General features: G+C 42.6%; 1 protein-coding gene across 2 annotated transcripts; it reads right to left on the reverse strand.

The window, feature by feature from the left end:
• Positions 1-14,113: 14,113 nt before the first annotated feature.
• On the reverse strand, positions 14,114-19,268 carry Sp8 (Sp8 transcription factor). Of its 2 annotated transcripts, XM_074055689.1 has the most exons (3): positions 19,248-19,268; positions 17,862-18,257; positions 14,114-17,765 (listed from the first exon to the last, which is right to left on the reverse strand). In XM_074055689.1, exons 1-3 carry the CDS (start codon positions 19,266-19,268, stop codon positions 16,755-16,757), a joined length of 1,428 nt encoding a protein of 475 aa, XP_073911790.1. In that variant the 3' UTR covers positions 14,114-16,754. The 2 variants fall into 2 exon arrangements, with proteins under 2 accessions (XP_073911790.1, XP_020040478.1); XM_020184889.2 differs by having other exon boundaries at positions 14,114-18,257.
• Positions 19,269-23,860: the final 4,592 nt, after the last annotated feature.

Raw genomic sequence — 23,860 nt, forward strand, 5'->3', positions numbered from 1 at the left:
GTTTGTTGGTCATATTTTCTTAATAACCTAATTATCAAGGTTCAGTTTAATTCTACAAAATATTTTTTTAAACTGCACGAAGAGCTACTTAAAGAAGATTTTAGTTATTGAGATTTCAGAGAAACAGAAGCAAATGGGTGTTAAAAACTATAAAGGAATGCATTATTAGACTGAGAGAATGGTGTAGTAAATTGATTCATGTTTTCATAGATGTAAACACTGGAATGCTATTATTTATAAGTCAAATGAAATTTGCTGTTGAATGGAGGTGTCCTATTGAATCACCAACTTTACTATATTGCAGTAATCTAATATATGGCTAAAAAAGCCAGGCAAATTGGCTCATGCCTGTAATCCTAGCTGCTTGAGAAGTTGAGACCAGGAGGATCACGGTTCTAAGCCAGCAGCAGGCAAATAGCTCTTGAGATCTCCCTCTCCAAAATAACCAGAGTGAAATGGGCTGTGGGTATGGCTCAAGGTGTAGAGGACTGCCTACCAGCCATTAGGCTCTGAGTTCAAACCCCAGTACACCAAAAAAAGAGATTTTAGGGAAAGGGCTGAAGTTATCAAACATGTTGGAGAATAGTGAACCAAAACCACAGAAAGATGGAAGGAAGGAAAAAAGGAAAGGAGAGAAAACACTTAAACAATAATGAATGTAATATACTCTAGTAATCAGTTTAGGACTGAGAGGAAAATATATTCCATCATCAAATTCTAAAAAAAAAAATCCCTGAAAAAGATAAAAATTTAAACTCCTAGTCTCAAAGCCCCAGTTCAGTGAGAGTTACAGCTTTACCTGTAGTAGTTTCATACATTCCTTAAATCTTTAGTTTCCTAGAGTTATGTCCCCTGAGAAAAGAGGGATTAATGAATGCCAAATTAACCAAAAAGAGAAGTTTGGCTGTTAGAAGATGGCCAAAGGAAATGGGGTTGGGGGTGGGAGAGAAGTGTAGTGACTCAGAGCAGTGATTCCCAATGATGGGGAAGGGCAAAACCTCCAAAGAAAGAGAAGGTAAGCACCTTGGATTAGTAACTCTGGGAAATCCATGCAAACACTGCAACCTGCAGAAAGAATTATAAAATTGTAGCAGTAGCAATAAACAAATAACATAAAATAGGCTAGACCTATTAAAAATGAGTTCACACTCATTGTGCACTCATCTATCAACCTCAATGAGTAGTTGAGCCTTGTAGGCAGTAACTTACCATTCAAATCTGACCACCTGGGGAAGGGGAGGCACAGAGTAATTGAGGAGGCTTCCCAAGGTCACAGAGGAAGAGTCAACCCAGATACAGCCCACCCTCAACTAACACCTTGTCCGTCATAGATAGAACTGGAAAAGGAGGGGAGGGATACTTCTGTTTGCCTTCTACAAAAATATGAAGGTACACAATTCCTCTTCAGCTAACATTTTGAGGTGAAGCTGAACTTTTTTCCTGACCACCCACACTCTGAAAAAATTCTCATGCACAACCCAGTTAACAACTTGGAACCGTTAGAAATATAGCAGCTCCGACAACAGCACGTTTCACTACAACTCTCCAGTCTTCCCCACGTCTCACAAGTGTGGGGAGAGTACACCCAGGCATCTACAGAGACTGCGTCTCACCGTCTCACCGTTGAATCATCCCTGCTATCTTTATTTTCTGGGTGTTTATCACAACTTTTGTTCCATCTGCCACTCACTTGCATCAAACCTCTTTTTCATTAAGATCTAAAAGAGCTTGATAGCTACATCATTCAAAAAAACAAAAATTTGCAGTGTTCTAACAGAAAAAAGTAGGAATGCACGCTTTGACTGAAGCATTAGTTGGGCCCTACAGCCACTAACTTACCATTCAAATCATACCAAAAGTGGTTCAGATTTGTTTCACGCTACTGAAGTTCTTATTCTTGTGAATGACTTTCTCAGTATCCTAAAATAAATACTGCCTCAGGGCTGGGGACATAGCTTAGTGATAGAACATTTCCCTGCCATGTGCAAGTTCCTGGGCTTAATCCCCAGCACGGCAAAAATAAATTAATAAACAAAAAAATAAAATTTTAAATTACTGCTTCAAGTAATGAAATAGTTTTAAATTTGGGTGCTAAGTGGTATACTATAAAATCTGTTTATTCTCACATTCTGGCAAAAGTCTTTATGACATTAGCCTACAAAAAATGAAAACATTTGGTAAATTATATCACAAAGTCTGCATAGCCAGAACTAGCCATAGAAATGCAAACATCACAAAAGTCTGATGATACAGTTCTGCGATGGGAAGGACACCACCCCGTGATTCTGTCTTCATGTTAATTTTATCAAGTTAGATTGTAGAGCCAAAGAGAAAAGATAGTTTCATTGGTTACCTCAAATAAGTTCTTCTAAAAGATGTCACATTTTAGGGCTTGCCTAGCAAGCATGATGCCCTGAGTTCAAACCTCAGTACTGATAAATAATAAATAAATAAAATGTGTCACATTTTAGTGGCGCATATAAACAAAGGGCCCAACAGCTCACCTTCAGCTCTACCTCTGGAGTCCTGTGGTACCATTAGAGCAGATTTTTAAGGGAAGGACCACAGTCTGCATCAGAGTCTCATAGGAGTTTGTTAATCAAAAAAAAGGAACAGATGAAAGAAATTGAGATGTACTATTCTAGATCAAATTATCTCCAACCACCAACCACTTTATATAGAGAATTTATTAATAAGTTTTAAAGTTGAGGACGGATTGAACATTTAATGAAGTCCAACGTGTATTACCTTCTCTCTTGCAATACAGTTTTTAAAAGTCATTGGCTCTCGCCTCCATTTTTAGCCTCTTTCAGTGTGTTGTGAATTTCTGGGGCATAGTTAAAACAAGAAAGAGCTGTCACTTTCTAAAAGTCTAGTTAACATCACCAGTGAGCTCCTTTAGTTTGTTACACAATAGAATATTTAAATTTACTTAATAATCAAGTAACTTTATAAGCACAAACTAAATTAACCTGTCCTCTTAAAATAGTTTTAAATAAAAATAGATAGCAGTTACTTCTGGATAAATACATGAATACTCAAATACCAGAGTTTACGTTATTTTACAACACTAAGCATTTTAGAATTACAAAACTATAATCCCCACATATTGTTAAACTTTTAGTTAATTTTAGAATCATGGAGGGCAGGATGATGGGGTGATTTTTTTTTTCAACTGAAGACTTTTTTCTTAAAGAAAGAAGACAAAAAATGTTTTAGTTTTGTTTCACAATTATAAATAAGTTTTCAAATTATGACTGTGATTCATTATCATGCTCGAGGCTTATTTTTAACACTCCAAATAAAGTACTTAACACAAGTAGGTCTTCAGTAGTTATTGATTTCATTTCTACTTCTGAACAAAAGCAAATATGTCATCTAAAACGTCACTATAAGATAAACTTGTCTCTACTACAGCTGAGGCTATGTTGGAGAAACCATCTATGTTCAACCCCTCTTTCCTTCCCTCCTCCCAACATAAAGAGTTAAGACTCCTCAGTGAATTTCTTTCAAGTGCTCATAAATATATTTCCTTGGTATTAGAGAACATCATGCTTGCTAAAGAATAACTTTGAATTATATGGAACTATATAAGAAACCTAAAACACTTTGAAATAATTAATTATTAAGTAGCCCTGATTTTACTCTTGGACACTATTTCTCCAGGGGTCATAACATATCAAAATTTTTAAATGGATATTTTTTTCCAGTTATAACAGGTTATTCAAATCAGAGTCATTATCCATGTGGCCATGAATGAATGAACTCTCTTTAAAGGTCGATTTGGTAGTTTCATGTAGCCAGAGGTTAAAACATCTATCTAAGTCAATGAAAAAGTAAAATATGCAAATCTTTTTCTATTTTTTTTTTGGTCCTCTGCAGACTCATTGATTGAAATTTTTGTTGTCGTTTACTTTCAACCACTTACTGGTCTTTACAGAGGCTGCCACTGCAAGAGACACTTAGTTTAAGACTCAGATATGCTCAATTGAATCTATAACTCTAAATTTTAGTACCATGTAACAATACAAAACAATGCTGCAGGAAACAGAACTGGCTATTTTCCCAAAATTTGTTTGTGAAATAACAGCATAAATAAGATTATATTCCACTTGCTCACCATGGTTCATCTAGGCCTGTACAGAGAAACTGACTTTCCAGTCCCAAATTTAACCAAGTGCATGCAGCACACAGACTTGGAGCAAGTTTGTGCATCTGGTCAGCAGCCCCTTCCCTGCACAGGGAGGTATGCACACCATTGGCCCAGACCTGCCTCACCTGGCAGTCAGGTACACTCCGTGTCAAAAGGCATTCTCACGGAGGGACAATTCATGAAAGAGGACATTAAAAGGAAAATAAACATAGGGAAAAGATGTTTAGGAAAATTTACTACTTAAAATAATAAGAATCTTTTTTTTCTAATTAAAAGGGCGAGCGGAGAATGAAAGACTAAGAATTCAAGTATAATGAGATTTAAGGCTAATTCTCTCCAGCACTATCTATTGGAGTATAAAGCGCTATATCCCTCCTGGAAAATAGGCTGATCATCTCTCTCTAGGGCCTTTAAAATGTTCTTATCACTCAGTAATTCCTTCTCCCACAGAAATAATCAAAAAGTAAAACCACAACAAAAGCCATGTATAAGTATGGTCAGTGCAGCATTGAAAATAATACTGAATATCTGGAAACAACTAAATGTCCAATATTAGGGGAGGAGGTAAAATTTTGATATATGCACTCCACACAGTATTTTTAGTTATTATATGAGTAGATAAATTCTCATCTAAGTGAAATTCATTTTTAATATTAATGGAGAAAAAGCAAGCTATAATTTCATACCTGCATGTAAGGAAAAAAATCATATAGAAAAAAGATTATAAAGACACAGCTGTGTCTGAGAACTGAAACAAAGCCAATTTGTTTTCCCTGCTTCTTTACAACTCCCTGCATTTTTCACTGAGCATCTGATTATCACCAAAACATGAAATTTAAAAACTTTTACTGTGGACTAGGGATATAGTTCAGTGGTAGAAAACTTGTGTAACACACAGGAGGCTCTGGGTTTGCTCTCCAGCACCAGAAATAAATAAGTTAAAATGGGAAGTCTTCATAGAGGATGGGGTAGTAATATGATTACAGCAACCATAGGGCTGGTAGCAATCTCAACTCAAAGGTTAGAACATTTGACTAGCAATTGTAAGGCCCTAGATTCAATCCCTAGTACCAGAAAAAAGGGGGAGGGGGGAAGGAAAGTAAGAAATAAGTACTTGTATGTGAATACCTAAAATATTTTTTAATCCAAGTGAATATTTAGTTGGTTTTATAAAACAAAGTAAAAATGGGGGAAAAGGGGAGATAGGGCAACTTCTGGGAGCCTGTGTACAATTTAGTTTCCCAGGGAGTGGTACTAACAAGTTGATCTCCCAAAGAAGCTGTCCTAAACTTCCCACCTTCCAGTTTCTTCTGAACTCATAGTCATAGCTGTATCTCCTTGTAAAAGCAGAAACTAAGGAGTGGTTCTCCTTGAAGCCAAGGTCCTAGACACAACTCCAGTTTATGGGTAAAAGGATGCCTGCATTGTTCTTTCTGGTTTATCTGGTTGGCATATATGGTCTGTTAATACTGCTTTTACTTACTCTGCATGAGCTAGGTGAAGGCAAGATAGATAAACTGAGGTGCTCAAGTCCTTCTTCCCTCTCCCTTACTAGCTAGTATTTTGTATAAGCTATGTAGAACTTTGCTTATTACTGGAGATAATCACAAATAATAATTATCAAGACACAAGAAACAGAAAAATCAAATTAATAGCATAAATGAACCATAAGAAGCAAACAGACACATAAACATAACAAACTACTTTTTTGACAAAATGTCATAAGTAAATGAATGGATATTACCTCTTATTTTCTATAGCAGTACTTCCACAGAAGCAAAAAAGAAATCCTCCTGGAACAGACAACTTTAATTTCTGACTATTTGGTTGTAAATTATGAAACACTTAGCCCGTGAATGCTAGGGATGCAGTACCACTGCTCCTTCTGGAAGTATAGAAGTCCACATTTGTGAAATTGAAGTGAGAGCTATCCAACCAGAGGGCAGGTGTAAACTCCCAGGATTATGGAATGGATGACAGCAAAATTTCAGTGCAGTGTCAAAATTGCAGGAATCTACTGAATATAAATTCAATTTCTTTAAAGATACCTCCTTTTTCATAATATTAATATTAGGAAGACAAGAGGAGATGCTGACCAGCAATCATCAGCTTAACATTTTCTTGGAAGCTAGGTTAAGTGTTTTTCCTTGATGAGGTAGAGCAGTACTTAGCATTCTAAATGGGTAAGAATAGCCTTTATTGAAGCCAAATGAACTGAAAAAGGAAAAATACAAAAGAGTGATAAGGTAAACCAATTTTGTATGTTCCCCCTCCAGGTAATAAGTAAATCCTAACTTCTTCATGCCTTGCATTCTCCTTTAAAGTAGTACAGATCACCACCCAGCATTTGTATGAACAAGTGCTACTTTGCTTTTATACATATTTTTAAATATCTGTCCTTATAAAAGCATAGCATTTATTTAAAAAAAAAAGCAAAAGCAAAAAATGAAAAGTCTGCGCAACCATTTAAATTTGGATTTCAAAAAACAACAAATCATCTTATATATAAAAATGGTGCAAAGATTGCATGAGGCATACTTATACTAAAAGAGTATTGGGTCATTTACCTAAATTCAAATTTAACAGGGTATCCTGTATGTTATCTGACAGCCCTAGGTATAGTGAAAATATATTCTAACTAAAGAATATTTTCTCTTTTTTTTTTTTTTGCTAAAACACTTTATAATTTTAACTAAACAAGACAAAAACATATAAAAATTTATTACTCCATGGAATGTTGTAGGAGATACACTTACCTGTGTTTAAAAAAAAAATCAACTATCAGGTTTTAAAGTTGTCTATACTCTGATAACTCAATTCCTTGGCAAAAAATCCTAAAAATTAAGTTGAAAATTAAAAGGGAAAATAAATGAAATCATTAGATTATTTATATTTTACAGTTGTATATTAAAGAAAATAGTAAATTAGTCATTTTAAGTTGTAGAATTAAAAGCATAGGCTACAAATAGAATGTTGCTAAAAATTCAATTTTGGTAACATGAAGTTTAAATATTCAACATTCAAAATTTAATCTGATGCCTCCATACATGAAATAGAAACATATAACTGAACTGGATATATTTTCTTAGATTTTGAAGATGTTAACGATAAATCAGGAAGTTCACAGGAACTCTATACACTATTTTTACAACTTGTCTATAAACCTAAAATTCCAAAATGAAAATTGCACTTAAAAATCCAGTTAAAAAACCCATGACACTGCTTCTGTAGCATAAAATTATAAAGGTAGTTCCAAACCACTTCACAAACATTAAGTACCATTTCTCTTACACCAGGGACCGGTGTCCGGATTGTGAAAATAACAACGTCTCTGCAAAACAACAGGTAGAATTTTAAGAATGGAAAACTTCACTAAATTTGATTTTACAGGCTCTACATATTTATACACACAAGTAAAGATGGCACTAGGCAATGTATTTTATTTAATAATTGTATATTAAATAAGTTATATCATAAACTTTCAACAAATGTATGTAGCAGAAGACCCAATGTTCTATTGTCAAAATATTTACAAGGTTGTTTTACTGTTCTCTTTATTCCTATTACAACATTCAGCTGTGATATTCACTAAAATGTCAATATTGAGGATGTAGGAAGTATAATATATGTGTATCTTACCCAAACTTAACCACTCATCAGTAGAAAAGCAAAACTTAATTTGACTCAAAGTACAAAGGTTACTAAATTTTCACCTATAAGAACTGTATTTCTTTTCGAAGTTTAGCAGAAATACAATTTAATGTTATAAAAAAAAGATTATTTCCCCTAAAGGAAGACTATATATATACAAATTCTGTCCAACTTTTCTTAAAGAGAATATATAACTTGTTCAAACCCCAGTACCACCAAAAAAAAAAAAAAATCAATGTAAATATCTTTTAAAATCATTTCCAGCTGCCAATAGGTTCTCTCTCCCTTACAGATGCCATTGTTTGATAAACTGAAAAGGGAAAGAACCTGCTTTGGAAAAAAAGAGAAAGTCAAAATAAGTGATAAGTATGTAAGAGAGAAATGAAGCATTCATTGACCAGCACACAAAAAGGAGCACAAAACTCCCTGAAATGATGGAAACCTGATGATACAGCTTTAAATTGGGTGCAAAATTGGGCAGTCCAAATCCTTTATTTTCAGTTGAACTAGACAATCACTTGAACTGTAGGGGGGAAAAAAAAAACATCTACTTTCTTTCTTCTATTTCAGTGCTTAAAATGGAAGTCTAAAAAAACCTAAAGCTGGAAGGATTGCTTCCCTCAAAGACGTGAAGATAACCCAAGGTGAGTTATTGAGGGTTTTTCAGCACTTGCACAGAGCATAGGGTGAAGTGAACATAATGTAAATCAGCTCATTGTTTGTGCCCTTTCAAATTAGTTGCCAAGAGCAGGGTGAAAACTTGATAAGCAGGCTCCAGTTTCTATGTGTTGATTTAGAAATCTTGAAGCTTGTGGGAAGCTCAATTCATTTAAGAGAAGAAAATTTAAAGGAAAGAAAAGTAAACAAGGAAAATACTCTGGAATGAAGCACCGATGTGAATGGGGGAAGAAAATATTTTCTTTAAAAAAAAAAACCCAATAAAGAGCTCCATTGTACTTTTAAATTACAAATTTAGAGTTGTTTAGTTTGGTATAAGAGTCGGATTTCCCTTTGACTATCAAAATGCCACGACTAACCATCAAAACTGTTGATGGTGTTTCTTATCTAGCTGGAGAAATCAAATGTAAATTAAGAATCAAGCCCTCGTTTTTCTAATGGCGACTTTACATAATGCAAAGGAAAAAGGTTTTCCTTTTAACCTTCCCTCATGAGAAAATCCATTTCTGAACTTCCTGGTTCAGAAATGAGGTGATCAAATCTTAGGACTGCAGCGGCTGCAGGTTCTGACCCTCTTTCTCAGAGTCAAGCAAAAAAGCACTAATCCACTAAAAGAAGTCAAGAGAGGTGACTAGCCTAAGTGCCAGCTTGTGGTGCCAAATCCCAGGTGCCTTTCTCCAGGAGAATGAGGCCCCGGCTTTTATCAATGTGTATTCGTCTTGATTTAATCATCAAAACAAAGTTGGGTTGTTTTTTTTTAATTCTCAAAAATAAGATCTTTTAGTACTCACTTTACTGACTTTAAAAGTATTTTTTAAAACACTAATAAAACTTGAATAGAAAAAAAGTTGAATGGTAAAAAAGAAATATGACGACAGTGCCTCGCAGTGTGGCAGGAAAGGTGAAAGTAGGGAAGGCCTGGATCATTGCTTACTGAGATTTGAAAGACACTTGTGGCTTACTTGGGAAGCTTCATTTAGCATTGAGCATACGAGGGAAATTCTGTTCCTGGTCACAGCGCAGTGGGAATTCCCACTCCAACAACCCATGAAATGTTACTGCATAATTATTCACCTTCTGAGGCCCATTAGAACTTATCAGCAGAGAAAGAAATTTAATTTAAACTCACCCCTCTGCGCTAAAGAATGGCCGGGCCATGAGATCAAAGCGTGCAGCTCTGTCCTCCAGTGGTTTGCAACACCTAGGCACAATAGGGTGAGAGAACGCGGCATTCCAACGCTTCCCGGCTTTCCGGACCCCGGAGCGAGGGGGTGGAGTGGGGGCTCGCTTCAACAGCTGGTTTGAGGGAGGAGGGTGGTGGAGGCTCCGGAGGTGGACGTGTCAATTATATCCCAGAGTCGCCGGAGGCCAGACTGCTTCTACCAGCGGCTGCGTGGGCTTTGCGTGCGAGATGTGCACTGCAGACCAGAGAGACAGACAGCTCCTTCCCCACTACAGACACCAGGGGCTGCGGAGCTCGGGGATTTAACCACAGGAGGGAGAGAGATGGCTGGAGCCCTGTCACGCACAGGTGTGCATCCCTGAGAACTCCCTGAATATAAGTGCTGAAGAAGTTAGGCTGCAGTCTCGTCATCGGGTTCCTTAAACAGAGACGGTGCGTGTATAACCGCCAAGTTTAATCCTGGGGCCGTTTCAAGAATACAAGAACCTGTGTGACTCCCTGTTCAGAGGCCTAGAGGTGCCTACGGGTTAAGGACAAAAAAGAGTTTTCACCAGTCTCCGTTTCCTTTCCTTGAGAGCCTGGGGAACGCAGGTACTTTCTCCCAGAAAGGACCTTTAAAACATTGCTAGCACTTCATGAATATCCAGCTGACTAAAAAGCATACCAAAGGTTGTTGGGTTTCAGGTGCAATGTATGCACAAGAAAATTTTAGTCTTGTTCAACAGGTACCATGACTCTACACCTATCAAATCCCCCCCAGTCCCCCAAAGTGTGTGTGTGTGTGTGTGTGTGTGTGTGTGTGTGTGTGTGTGTGTGTGTAGAGGGGGTGGCTAAACTGTTCTTTGATTCCTGAAATCCAGAAAGGCAAAAAGTTTTCACAGCCAGTCAGACCCACAGTTTTGGCCCCTTCAGGATAACAGTGTGGGAAAAATACCTCCAGTCGAGCCTGGCAAACTCATAAAGTGACCAGAATAAAACTTCCCACCTTTGGAGGACGCTGCATTTTGTCGAGGGCCGCAGGAGAGAGGAGGTAGGTGTGAGTGGATACAAAGCAGTTTGGCCAAAAAATGTGCACAGGAGATATTGGAGGGCAAAACCAAAGAGAAATATAAACAAGTTCAGGAAGAATGAATGACCTCGCTGTCCGCGCCACAGCAGGCTTTGGTGGCACAGGCAGAACATTGGTTGAGCCACCTCTAAATGGTGTGGGACAGAGGCCCCAACCCCAAGGAGGCTAGGACTGCTAGCCGCAGCGGGAAGGTGTAGAGCATTTGGAGAGCAAGGGGAGGGCAGGGAGGGGAGGGAAGTCCTTCACTGGGTCAGATCCAGTGTCTTTTAAGAGCCCAGAGATGATCATCGGAAGGCTCCCCGCGGCGCGGAGTCCAGCCTGAGTTCGCCCAAGGTCAGGCTGGAGAATGGCAGGCCCGAATCGGGCTGGCGTCGCCGGCTCTCTGCGCGCTGCAGAGCGGGCGCAGGGCACAGGGTGGCGCTCGCTGTCCGTGCAGCGGACGGAGGCGGCCGCGGTGCCTTTGTGTGCGCTGGGCGCGGCGCAGGACCGTGGGGATGGCAGCCGGAGAAGCGAGGTGGCGGCCGGACACCAGACCCCAGCTCACAGGGAGATCCCAGGCGGCCGATGCCCGGTCCACTGCTCCCCGCAAGCGGGCCATGAGGCTCGCCAGCCGGAACCCCTTCCCCAGATGTCTCGGGGGTCTTCCTGAGAGCCCCCCGGCACGTCGAGGAGGAGGGAGAGCAAAGCAGTAGGTAGCCTTTGGAAAGGCTGGCAATCGGGCTCCAAACCTTTACTTAAAATGAAGGACCTCAGTCCTGCACTGAAGCAGAGGGAGCCTCCAGCGTTCCCTCCCGTCGGCAAGAAGTTACTGCCCAAGGAGTAAAGTTTATGGAATGGGTTGTCAACAAGATGAACCTCAAAGAATGGCTTTAGGACGACAACAAGCGGCAGCTTGTAGCGGGCGCTTTACTCTTGGTTCTAGGTCACCCCAAGCCCACTTTTCTGTCCCTAGAGCTCTTGGGGACCCGACTGTCCTTAGGCACCAAAACAAATGTAGAAGACTGCTTCCCCGCTGCCAAGAGACTCCACAGAAAATTAAATTAAATTAAACACGCGCCCAGGGACTAAAGAAAATAGATATCCCCTCCTCTCTGCTGTAGCAAATCAACAGTTCTGCCCATAGGAGTGCAGCGAATCTAAAGAGATGGCCACCGACGCGCGTCCCCCCGAAGCGCAGCGGCTGGGGTCCAGGATGGCAAGGAATTACCGGCTTTCCTTTAATCCGGAAGCAGGTAATAAGAAGGATGCAAGAAAGTTCTGCATCTTTTTTCTTTTTTTAAAATAACAGCCACAATTGTATACCAAGCCAAGTCTTCAAAAGATTCCACGCAGAACGTAACTTAAAGTGAGCACAGCAGTGCTCTTAATTCCTTACGTAACACCATTTTTTGAAATACACTGAGAGAATCTGTTGGGGGAAGAAAGGGAGAGAGGAAGGGAGGGAGGGAAAGAGGGAGAAAGGGAGGAAGGAAAGAAGGAAGGAAGAAAGGAAGGGTAGAAATTAAAGATTGGTAACACCTAGGGTTATTTTATTAATGAAAGGAGAAATGATAATGGCTGTTTGGTCAGAAGCAGCAAAAATCAGCAGAAAAATTTAAAACTACAGTTTATTCAAAATACCTAGATCAAATCAATACCTCCTTGAAGCTATTTGTATGGGAAAAAATGAGTAAAATCTCTCTCTACTCTATCATAGGCAACCAAAGAATAGTCAAATCTATACGTTTTTCCCTGTACATTTCTTCCTTTAATTTACCAGCCAAAAAGATCATCTGTCCTTTGAGCTAATCCTCTGTAATAAATAAAATATTTATTTTAAATAAATTCCTCCACAAGCCTTCAGTAGCATTCCATTCAATAATTTCACCAAACGATGCATGGGGGAGATGAAAACATTGATGGTAGAACTATTGATCTGCTCACTCAGGAGTCTAGTCTCATCACCTGCTTGTCTCTAATGCTAAAATGCATTTTCTAGCCAAGGAAGCCCAGTGGGGATGCTATGCCAGGACTGGGATAAGAGGAGAGTGAAAAGAAGGCAAACCCATCCAGAAACTTTTTCCAGTATCAGTTAATACAGGAGAGTAACTCATCACATTAATTATAGCATAAAATCTTTTAGTTACTTGTCCAATCTCATCAAATCACAGCACCTAAGTGAAGGAGATCATCCAAAAGGAGAGGTGAGGAAAGGACCAGAAAAAAAGAACTCAGGATCAGGAAGAGAAAGTTTGGATTGAACCGGTCATTTTCTAAGGTTGCAACCCTTTCTGCTCTCTGGAGGATGGGCAGATACATGCTGCCCTGACCTCTGGGTCAACAACTAATTTGCCTCTACCTTGATCTGCAAGACTAGAAACTTGTCCTTTGGTTCAAACTGAGACCCTGACTATGGCTTCATCTGAGTGAGTCTCCAGCCATTGGTAAGAAGTGCTTTATCACAGGAAAGCAGGGGGGAAAAAAAATCACCATTTCGTACTTCATCGTCTATCCTTCCCAAAAAGGATATTTATCTCCAAAAGAGAACCCTAGCCACCCTGCAGAAAACTAATGTAGTAACCATCCAAAATGTAAAACCAAGCTAGAAGAGTGAGGAGGAGCTAAAGGTAGAAAGTGAAAGTTTGCATGGAACAGAAAATAATCGGTCCCTCTTCTACCATCCCAAAGAAATCTTCCAGACAATATCTCTTCTAGTCACAATCCACTTCTTAAATCAATTCTGCAGGTAGTGCAACTGAGATTATAAATGTACTGAGCAACTTTCCTCTTACCTGCCACTACATTTAACTCCTTCAGAACCGCTCTCTCCGAATCCCTCAGCACTGCAACTTTCAAGAAAAAAGAAACAACACTTAAACTGTGTTCTGCGTGTTATTCCTAGGGAGAGAGTGACAGAGAGAGAAACTATTTTATTTTTTTAATTACCATTATTTAGAGTGATTGTATACCAAAGAATCAGAGTTAACTTGTTTGTCTAAAACCACAAGAATTGGAAGCTTCAGATATCTCCATAGACAACAGAATTAAGGCTGTCTGCTAGTTGGCACCATCTGCATTCTATAATATATTTAACTGAAAACCGGATTGTTTCATTCCCCCAGAATTTATAATACTCCGAGTACTCTGCATATACATATGTTTCTAGGTACTATAATGACTTTACATAAATCTCAGGGGAAAATTGTCTGTTCAAGATGTATACCAAGACTGAACTTAAGGTGGAAAGAATACAAACAGAAAGAAAGAAGTTAAGCTTATTAGAATCTGAACACTAACTTTTTATTCAATTTGATTCAAAATAATATTAATCTAATAGTGAAATTGTTTGATATAACATCAATCAACATTTAAAGTATTTTGTTTCAAAGTATGGCTCAAGGAACACCCATTGCTTAAATGCACTTAGACATAACAAGACAATATTTTTTTATTGGCATCATTGACACCTTTGAACAATAGCCTAGTAGATAGATTAAGGTTTAACCTTCCTTTTCTTTGGTGTCTGTTTAGAGACTTTAAAAGAACAGATAACTCATTTCAACAGGAATCTACTACTGATATTTACCTCTACATAATCTTTAGCTAAGACACAGAATGCCAAAAACAAGCTTTTGTTAGCTTGACCTCCTCCACCTCCTAACAACAAAAGTTATTCCCAAACACATGTTTTTATTTTAGATGTACTGATCTTCCAATGTAAGGCTTGGCCTTTTAAATACTAAACCTACTCAATAGCCAACAACCTTCTGGAGACTGTGAAGGAAAATTTCTTTGAATTGTTTGGTGACTTAGTGCAAATTTTAAGAGGTCAATAAAATCCTGATGCTATGAGCTAAATCTACCGGTAAATAATTAATTACATTTCTTAGACACTATAATCTTTATCTTGGTAAACAGAGAAGACACAGCTTTGCCAAATAGATCTTTCCATCTAAGGAATATCTTAAAGGGAATTATTTAATATTTCCGCAAAAACAGGGTTATATTTAGTTTAAATTAGACATTTAAACTAAAGATAAAATGTAAATGTCCATAGTTTTAAAAAGGGGAAAAAATACAAATTAACTGGCCTAGTCTTTTATCTGAGTTTATTAATACCATTTAAAATATTACAAATAAATCAATTACATTTCATGCATTTAAAATGCAAGTCTAAAATGTTCCAGAGAAAGGCTTTTCATTTCAATGTGAAATATCCAAATTATTTCAACATTACAATGAGCAATTAGTTTGCAGAATCTGCAAACATTTAAATGTAGTGTCAGGAATGTTTATTAACAGTTAACAATATTACCTTCAGGAAATACACAAAGGCCAAAGTTAGTCGAGTTTCACTTGGACAATTTATTTAATACATGGGTTTTGGCAAGACCCACTTATTATGAAATATAGGAGAACTCTCACTTTTAACTATGCCTGAACTGCCAGCAAATGCAAATAAGTACATGCTCCATTAAATTAAATGTCATCCAACATTTATCAAATATTGTCTTAGTTACAGTTTGATACCTATCTAAATTCATATTCGAGCAAAACTAGGCCCCGAAAGTGCGTTTGTGGCTCTGCACCTCCAGAAATGAGTTCAAAAACCTGCAGCTCCTCAGAACCGCAACAATAACTCTTAATATTTTCTTGTGACAAAAAAAAAAAAAAATCAAGTTTACTTCAATATATATTCAAATATTTACTGGAAGTAATGTACAAGAAAAATACTATACAAAATCGTCTCCTGGACAACTGTACCTCACACTCACACTGGTGGAGTTCTGTTTAATTGGTAACTAATCTAGAACGATTCTCCAGTTGTACAAACCATTAGGTTCAGATATATTTTACAAAGGTTTTGCTTTTTCTCTTATTTCCCTCTTTGGGCATTTAAACTACAGCCTCATCTGAAATAAATGATAGTTTCTTCACTTGTTTAGAAGTTTAAAACACACAAAAAAAGTTGAATCCTAAAATCTTCAGTGAATTGAAAAATTTACAGAAATGAGTACTATACAAATTGACGGCTGGACTAACAACAACAACAAAAAAGATCGGAAGATTATGCTCGGGAATTGTGAAAAAACGAGGTAGAAAAGGACAAACACGAAGATAGTTAATCTGGTCTCACCGGAAAGGGGTATTTTTGCATAAGAAAGACACCTACCCTCACCCCACCCCCACCCCATAAGTTAAGTTAATGCGATCAAAATAACTTTGGGATCAATATTAGCACAGTTTGAGAGAAAGACGTGCTTACAAGTTGAGGAAAAACTACTTAGAAAGGAAAAGAAGTGGAAGGTTGAATTTTTTTCCTTAGTTTTTCAGCTTTAAAAAAAAAATGTTATAAAGATGAAAGAAGGTGGTTGCTGCAGCGACTCTCCAAGACTGCCTGCCCTTTGCTGAAACTTGCAACGAATGGTTCCACCTCAGGGAACAAAGAAAATGGCAGAGCTGATGTTGGGAGAGCTAAACTTTGCAAACTCCAGGTCTAGGTGTTGCTTGACCGGCACCCCATCAAGCTTCAGCAGCGGCCCAGAAGGGCACTCCTCAGCTAAGGCTCCCAGGACTGCGGTCCAGGAACCGAGTCGGCGGGTCACACCGGAGGGCATGCCCTGCCTGGCCTCCTGCCTCTCCCTCCTCCACCAAGTGGTTCCCGCCGGTGGGGAGGCCCGCGGCCTCCATCAGATCTAACTCCAGAGGCCCCTGCCCTCTGAAAGTTATGCCAATCTGGGGAGGCAGGAGGAGGGAGCCAAGGAGGTGCGAATCGGGCTGCACACCGGGATCAGGCGGTGTCACCCGTGGAGGAGGGCCAGAGCAGGGCCTGGGACACGGATGCGTGTTACTTACATGTCCATATCCCTTTTACAAAGTTAAGTCCGAGGGAAGAGAGGGGGAGGAGGCAGAGGGACAGAGACCGAGAGAGCGAGCAGGGTGCAGTTGGAGAGAGCCTGGACGGAACCCAGGCCAGACATGGCCCGGCACGGACCCAGGTGGGAGGAGGTGGGGGGACAGGTGCGCGCGCCCGGGGCGCATCATTCCAGGCCGTTGCGGTGCCCGGGCTCCGGGGGTTGCAGCAGCTCTGGGGAGTGGCAAGGCGGGCTGCCCGCCGCGCTATGCTCGCTGTCGGTGTCGCTGCCCTTCTTGCCTCCGCTGCCGGAGCCCGCCGAGCCGCCGCCGCCGCCGCCACTGTGCGTCTTCACGTGCTTGCTGAGGTGGTCGCTGCGCATGAAGCGCTTGTTGCACACCGGACAGGCGAAGCGCTTCTCGCCGGTGTGGGTCCGCAGGTGCCGCTGCAGCTCGTCCGAGCGCGTGAAGCGCTTACCGCAGAAGAGCCAGTTGCACACGAAGGGCCGCTCGCCCGTGTGCCAGCGCAGGTGCGCCTTCAGATGCGACGTCTTGCCGTACACCTTGCCGCAGCCCGGGATGTGGCAGCTGTGCAGGCCCTTGCGTCGCAGGCTCGCCCCGGCGGGGCCCAGCCGCTCGGCCTCCTGGCAGTTGGGGCAGTCGCAGGTGGCGCGGCCCGAGTAGCGGCGCGCGGAGGAGCGCGGGGAGCCCCCGAGGGGCGCCGACGGCCCGGCGCTCAGCATGGAGCTCCCCGCGCCGGCCAGCGGCGATGGGGCCGAGTCGGGGTAGGAGCCGGGCAGCACCGGCTTGAAGCCGTCCATGAGATGCTGGCCCGCGGGGCTGAGCAGGTGCGACGAGGCACCGCTGCTGAAGGCCGAGTGACTGAGGCCCGAGTAATCCGAGTTGTAGCCTCCGAGCGGCGAGTGCAGCGACGTCTGGAGCCCCCCGGCGGCGGGGTGCAGCGAGCCGGGCAGCGCCGCCGCGCCGTTCGGGTTCTGCACGTCGATCCAGCCCGCGCCCACGTCCCACCAGCTGGACGCGCCGGCTGAGCCCACGTCGCCCGCGGCCCCCAGGCCCGGGTGCGAGGGCTTGAACCACGACTCATAGGGGTGCGCCATACCCACGCGCGGGTAGATGCCCTGCAGCCCGTCCACCGAGGTGTGCACCTTGGAGATGAAGACGGGCTGGTGCGATCCGTCCTGCGAGTGCGCCGACGAGCCTCCGCCTCCGCCGCCGCCGCCACCGCCGCTGCCCCCCGACACGCCGGGGGCCTGGAACACTGAGTAGTCGTTGGCGAAGGGCGAGCTGGAGGCGGCGGCCGCGGCGGCGGCGGCGGCGGCGGCGGCGCTGCTGGAGGTGAGGGAGAAGGCGCTGGAGCCCGGCGAGCCGCCGCAGCTGAAAGAGTCGGAGACCAGGGCCGCGGCCGCCGCCGCCGCCGCCGCGGCCGCCGCTGCCGCCGAGGACGAGCCGCCGTTCCTGGAAGCCCCCGACACACCGAAGCTGGAGAGACTGGAGCCTACTACGTTGCAGCTGCCGGAGGAGGAGGACGAGGAGCGTTTCCAGGGGTGGAAGCCTTTACCGAAGGAAGAAGAGCTGTCCGAGAGGGAGGAGGGAGACGGGCTGGGGCTGCCGATCTTATTACAGGTAGCAGCAAGCATGGCCAGAGGAGTGGATCCCAACCTCGGTTCTTCCTGCGACAAGGAGGAAAGGAGAAGGGTGGGGGAGGGGTGGTGGGCAAAGGGCCGGTGGGGGAGGGAGGAAAGAAACGTGCATTAGACCTCCGGTAGCCTCCCAAACGCCCCTCGGCACCCCATCTCTCGCTGCGGCGCGCCGCCGCCAACTCACCTGGCACCCCCAACAGCCCCGGCGCCCGGCTGCTTCCTACTCTACAGGAGGGGACAAGTTTGGCTGCCGGCGTCTGAATCGGGAGCAAAGCGCCACGCTAAAGAAGAGTTTGACAAGTATTCTCACCTAAAACAACACTCTTTTGCATACAAGGCCCCAGACACTTTGAAACAAACCAGCAAAAAGTCCAGATCGGGGAGGACAGAAGTTTCCTTGGGCGAGAAACCTGGGGAAAACCATTGGATTGCTTTTAAGAGTGCTTCCCCGGGGATCCAGAGAGAGCTTTGAAAATCCTGCTCCGGTTCCCCCCACCCCCAACCCATCCTGGGTGGTTTCTCCCAGGCCCAAAGAGATCAAACTGTCGGGCTACTCGCTCTTCCTGCTTTTCATTTTCTTTCTTTCTTTTTTTTTTAAGTACATCTACAATAGTGAAAAGACGAGTTCAACGTACCTGCAAGACAAGGCGGACTGAGGAATTTTTTAAGGGGAAAGGGGGATAATCTGCAGTATGCCCAGAGGAAAAAATTTGCTCTTTATCCCCGAAATCGTCGTATGTAAAACGGGCTGGGCGCAGGTCTCCCGGGCAGGGAGCAGCCAGGCGCTGAGAGGTGGCTTGTCTAAATGCCCTTCGAACCTTTTCCTGTGCTGAAAAAAGTGACTCGGGCCCCCTCTCCCCCTCTTTCTTTTCTCCAAACTCACTTGTATTTAAAGGGGGGAAAAAACGCTTTCAATAGAGAGACTGATAGCCCGTGGCCTGGCCGGGGCGACTTTAACCCCCTCCGATCAGTAATAAAAGGAAACTAATTAAACCAGCAAGAGAAAATCCTGAGACTCACCCCTAGAAGTGAAGTTGCCATCACACAAAAGTGCCCTCCTCCTCTCAGAGGATCTTTTTTATATTGATAAATCAGAGGCAGTGTTTTTTTTAGAGGTGTGCAATACAATGATCAGTTCCGCCCATTCCACCACAATTGTAGCTCCCTCTCTGGCTTTGAAGTGCCGCGGAGGCGCGGCCAGCCAATCTGCGGCCTCGCCGGGCCGCGCCGCGCGCGCGCCGTGAGGTCATCGGCGCCACCGCCGGCCGCGGCGGGAGGGGGGAGGGGGGAACCGGAGGGAGGGGGCGGGGGTGACTGCGAGTGTTACAAAGTGTGTGTGAGTGTGCAACAATGTAACTGCGCGAGTGTGAGCGATCAGAGGAGACGACAGTGCGGAGATGGGAGGGGGGTGTGATGGTGACAATGTGGTAAGGAAGGGAGGGGGAGAGGTAGTGCGGAAAAGGGGGAAGGTGTAATGTATGACAGTATAACTGCTTGTGCGACCCAGGGGGCTAGAGGGACAAGCAGTAAAGAGTACAAGGAAGAATGTGACGGTGCCATAATGTAACTGAGACTGACAAACCTGGGGAGGGAAGAGGGATAGTGAGGTAAAATAGGAGAGGTGGAGTGCAGTGTCTGGTGTGGATGAAGGAGGGGTGCGAGTGTGTGTGTGTGTGTGTGTGTGTGTGTGTGTGTGTGTGAGAGAGAGAGAGAGAGAGAAAAGAGGATGTATGAACGCTTGTGTGTGTGTCCCTGTGTGTCCGAGTGTGCGCGCACCAAAGCTGGGGGTGGGGAATAGGAACCCAAGTGTACGTGCGTAAGAAAGAGTGGCAACTTGAGTGAAACTGACTACAAAGTTGAGTGAGGCTAGGTAAATAAATATTCTCAAACGCTACCACTGTCACCAACTTGTTCTGATTCCTTGTACTTAAAATATTGAGTGATTTTTTCCCCCTTAACTTCTTGGACTCTGTTGCTACAGTTTTGAAGGAAATATTACTACTTACCTCTCTCTTCCTGGCTCTCCAGCCAAATAGCAGGAAGATAGCAAGGCTGGGGGCGGGGGGGGGGGTATTTTTAGGGGCGAGATGGGGCGTGTGTGCGCCTGCGCCCAAGAGTTTTTCCTTTGATGTGGTATCACTTTTTTCCTTTTTTTCTGAGGTGGGATTCTGCTTTGGAAGTGCACGTCTTACTGTAGGATAGGAGGTGTGTTTGTCCCGGACATTGAGTAAATTTCAATACAAAAGGACTATATAGGGAAGGTGGTTTTTTCTTTGGATGAGAAATTGAAGAGTCGTTTTTCACAGGAAACCCCTCTGCCTCTTTCTGAAGAGGAAAAACAAACAAACAAACAGATTTTGACTGACTCAATGGGTCCTATTTATGTAAGAATAAAGAGAGGCTTTTGACAAATCGTGGACCACATTTATAGCGGCATCTGTGGTTTGGACCACAGATCCACGAGTGTGCTCATGTTAATATGTACATTTAGTTACTTACTTGGAATTCGTATTATTAGTTGCCTTCACAAATATTGCAATTCCCTGTCACCACAACAGTCTTTTAAGTCATGGAACACCAGGGTAGCAAAAAATCCAGAGTCCTTTCCTTCCAGCCCTATTGACTATTCATATGCTTTTTTACAAAAATAGTAATTCATATTTTTAAGCAGTTACAAATGCTCCCGGATGTCTAATTTTAAGGCGGACTTGATTAAAATGTGACTAGCTGGGAGAGCTGTTTGTTTTGACTGGGGAAACATTTTATTGTTGTCCTCAAGTGTACCACAGCTTCTGAAGATGCCAAAAAATCCTCCTGGGGCTTACTGAACTCCAAAGTCAGGTTGCATCGTTTGTGTAAATTTCATTAAACAGAGTTGAGGTTGATGTTTGTGGTGTGAAAGTTTGTATTTCTGACCCCTTTTTAACATGTGAGGATATTGACTGTACATCATATCTATTGATTAAGGGGGTAAGGTACACTCATACTTTGAAGTAAGTGTGAAGTAAATTAATGAACTGCTTTCTTTCTCTGAAGGCTGACGCTTACCATAAATGTCGTGTTTCTCCCTGCACGCTGCTCTGAATGATTTTAGCGTGTTGAGAAGGCGTGACAGGACAGCCCAGAAGGAGGAAGGGGTGGGGGAAGGAGGGAACTCCGTTTAACAAATAAGAGAGAATTAACTTCATTGCTTTGGTCTCCTTCTATAATGATATTCATTTTAAGGACATAATATACAGTTGTTCAAATTTGGGGTTTAATTCTAAATAATACCGTCACCCTCAAAGGTGGAGAAAAAAAGGCTTTGAAGCAAAACTCATTCTTATGAATAGTTATTTTATCTTTTTATCCTCCTATCTTCTGGAAGGAAAAGAGGCAGGATGATTAAAAAGTTAAATGGTGATTCTGAGAGTAAGCAGAGGCGTTAACCACTGTTTCCTCAAAAATGCCAGGAATTAGAAAAACTCAGCATCAAATGACTGCAACTTTTCATTTGTATAAATTCACATTTTAGAATCATATGTCATTCTTCCTCTGACAACACAACGTTGGTGCGGATTTAATGAAAATTCTGTGTTCTATTTGCATTAGGTTGGTTGCAGCATTTGGGGATTTTCAAAGGTTTGTTATGTGCAGCTTTCTTCATTAGAATATATATATGTATATATTAGTGTGTGTCACTAATGTAATATATATATAAATACACACACACACACATGTATATATATATATATATTACATTTACTACCATTATAAAAGAGAGGTGTTTAATTCATAGTACTATTGGCCAGAGGACTTTTTTCTACTATTGTGTCATTCCCTCCTCCCCCCAAAAGAAGAAGTGGTCAGTGTTTGTGTTATAAGGTATAAAGCAGCAGACCTAAAAAGTAAAGCCAAAGAGAATTATGTAACTGGTCAAATATGAAAACAGTCATAATCTTGCTTCTAGTTTAAATGAAAATGGCCTTAATAGCAGTTCTTTCTCCACTTTGGAAGAGTGACCCCATCATGCTCAAATCCTGTCCCACAGGAAGGGGCAAATGTAGACCATGGCAGATATGGCTGACCATATCTGCAATCAAGGGCAGAGTTCAGTTTACCTTTTATAATATTGATCATCACTCTTGAATATTGTTTCGTGATGTTATGGACATTTGGTGGGGAAGGAGAAGAAAAATAGGAAGTAGAGGCTTCCTAACACCAATTAGGAGTTTCCTGCACCCCATATGAAGCTTAATGGGAGAGGGGTAGTTGCATATTCTGCTGTTTCTTGCAAACCTGTGGGATCCACTATCAATAAAGCTAAAATCTATTAGCATTCTGTATGCATCTGCAGCATAAATTTCATTTGAATTTCAAATTTAATAAACCAGGAGGTTTTTAATCATCCCTGGTTTTATTTGTTTGATATTAACATGCTTATTGACCGGGTCTGGTGACCAGTTTGATCATTACAGGACAGCAAAAAGTTAATTAAAACGACCACAGCCCCTTAATCATATCATCTGTCTCATCCATGTCGCTCTCTTTATTACCGGTGATGATGGATAGTCTTCCAGATTAATTTCTCTGTTTCTTCGATTTGGACAACAGCTTTTGGGACCTAATTTACATCCTGGGAACAACTTGCTCAAGTATATCTAACACCTTGCACCTACAACATACATCAACATCTCCTTAGGTGGAGCAGAGAGAGAGAGCTTTTCTGCAGGCGGGTTTGAAGACTAATCAATGCTCCGATCTGGAGCTCTTTTGCTTTCACAACCAAAGAAACAGAGGAGCCTAAAAGCAAATTAGAGGCCTCCATCCCTGCTTTTCCTTCTGTAGGGAAGGCGGAGTGAAAAGAAGTCTCTGTTGTTTTGGTTGCTAGATTAAAATGTGTAGATACAGCGACAAGTGAATAAAGTCATTTGTAACCATTAAATACAATTAGGGATATATAGAGGAAAACATCAAAGTTATCCAGGCTTTCAACTGTCCGGCGATATCAAATACAGTTTTGAAAGGAAGTGTGGTCCAGTACATACATGTCGCTTAAAACAAAAAAAAGCCTAATGGGGGGCAAAGCGCACGAACTGCAGTGCGTACCTCTGCTGGGTACGTGCAAACCGGCCGTTAACATCTCCGTTTCCGGAGCGTTGGCCATGACTCGTCAGCTCTGCAAGTGGACTGCGGCTGCCCGCCGCCGACCGAGTAAATGCAATACAAGCTGTGAGTCCCTGGCAGGCGCCTCTCCCTAGAGGAGAAGTAGGTCCCCAACCCCTCGCCACAGTGCGGAGACCTAGCGCGCGGACACTTTGGCTACTAACTAAAGCTTGAGAGGGATGGCCAGGGAGCCGAGCGCCGCCCGCGGCTGCCGGGAGGAGCAGGCTGAGCCAGGTCGGGGGGCGGGGAGGGGGGCAGGGGGTTCCTGGTCTGAAGCTCTCTAGTCAAACTTTCCTTTCTGTTGAAAAGAAAACCTGGCCAGGCGTGGACCTGTGGATTCCTGAGGGGTGCCCCTCTACGGTCCATCCTGCTTCGGGTGGCTTTACTAAGAAGTGGCCTGACATTTCCTGGGAAGGGAGGTAATAAAAGCCCCTCGCTGGTGGCAGATTGTTGAGCCGTAGGTGGGAAGAGATCAGTCGGCTAGAGCT

The sequence above is a fragment of the Castor canadensis genome, chromosome 2 (assembly GCF_047511655.1).
Source record: "Castor canadensis chromosome 2, mCasCan1.hap1v2, whole genome shotgun sequence".
NCBI lineage: Eukaryota > Metazoa > Chordata > Mammalia > Rodentia > Castoridae > Castor > Castor canadensis.

Excerpts from the sequence above, each read along its gene's own strand:
- Sp8 (XM_020184889.2), bottom strand. The coding sequence starts at position 19,268 with ATGGCAACTTCACTTCTAGGG. Across the intron at positions 18,258-19,247 it reads TGGCAACTTCACTTCTAGGG|GAAGAACCGAGGTTGGGATC; the intron begins GTGAGTCTCAGG and ends TCCTTGTCGCAG.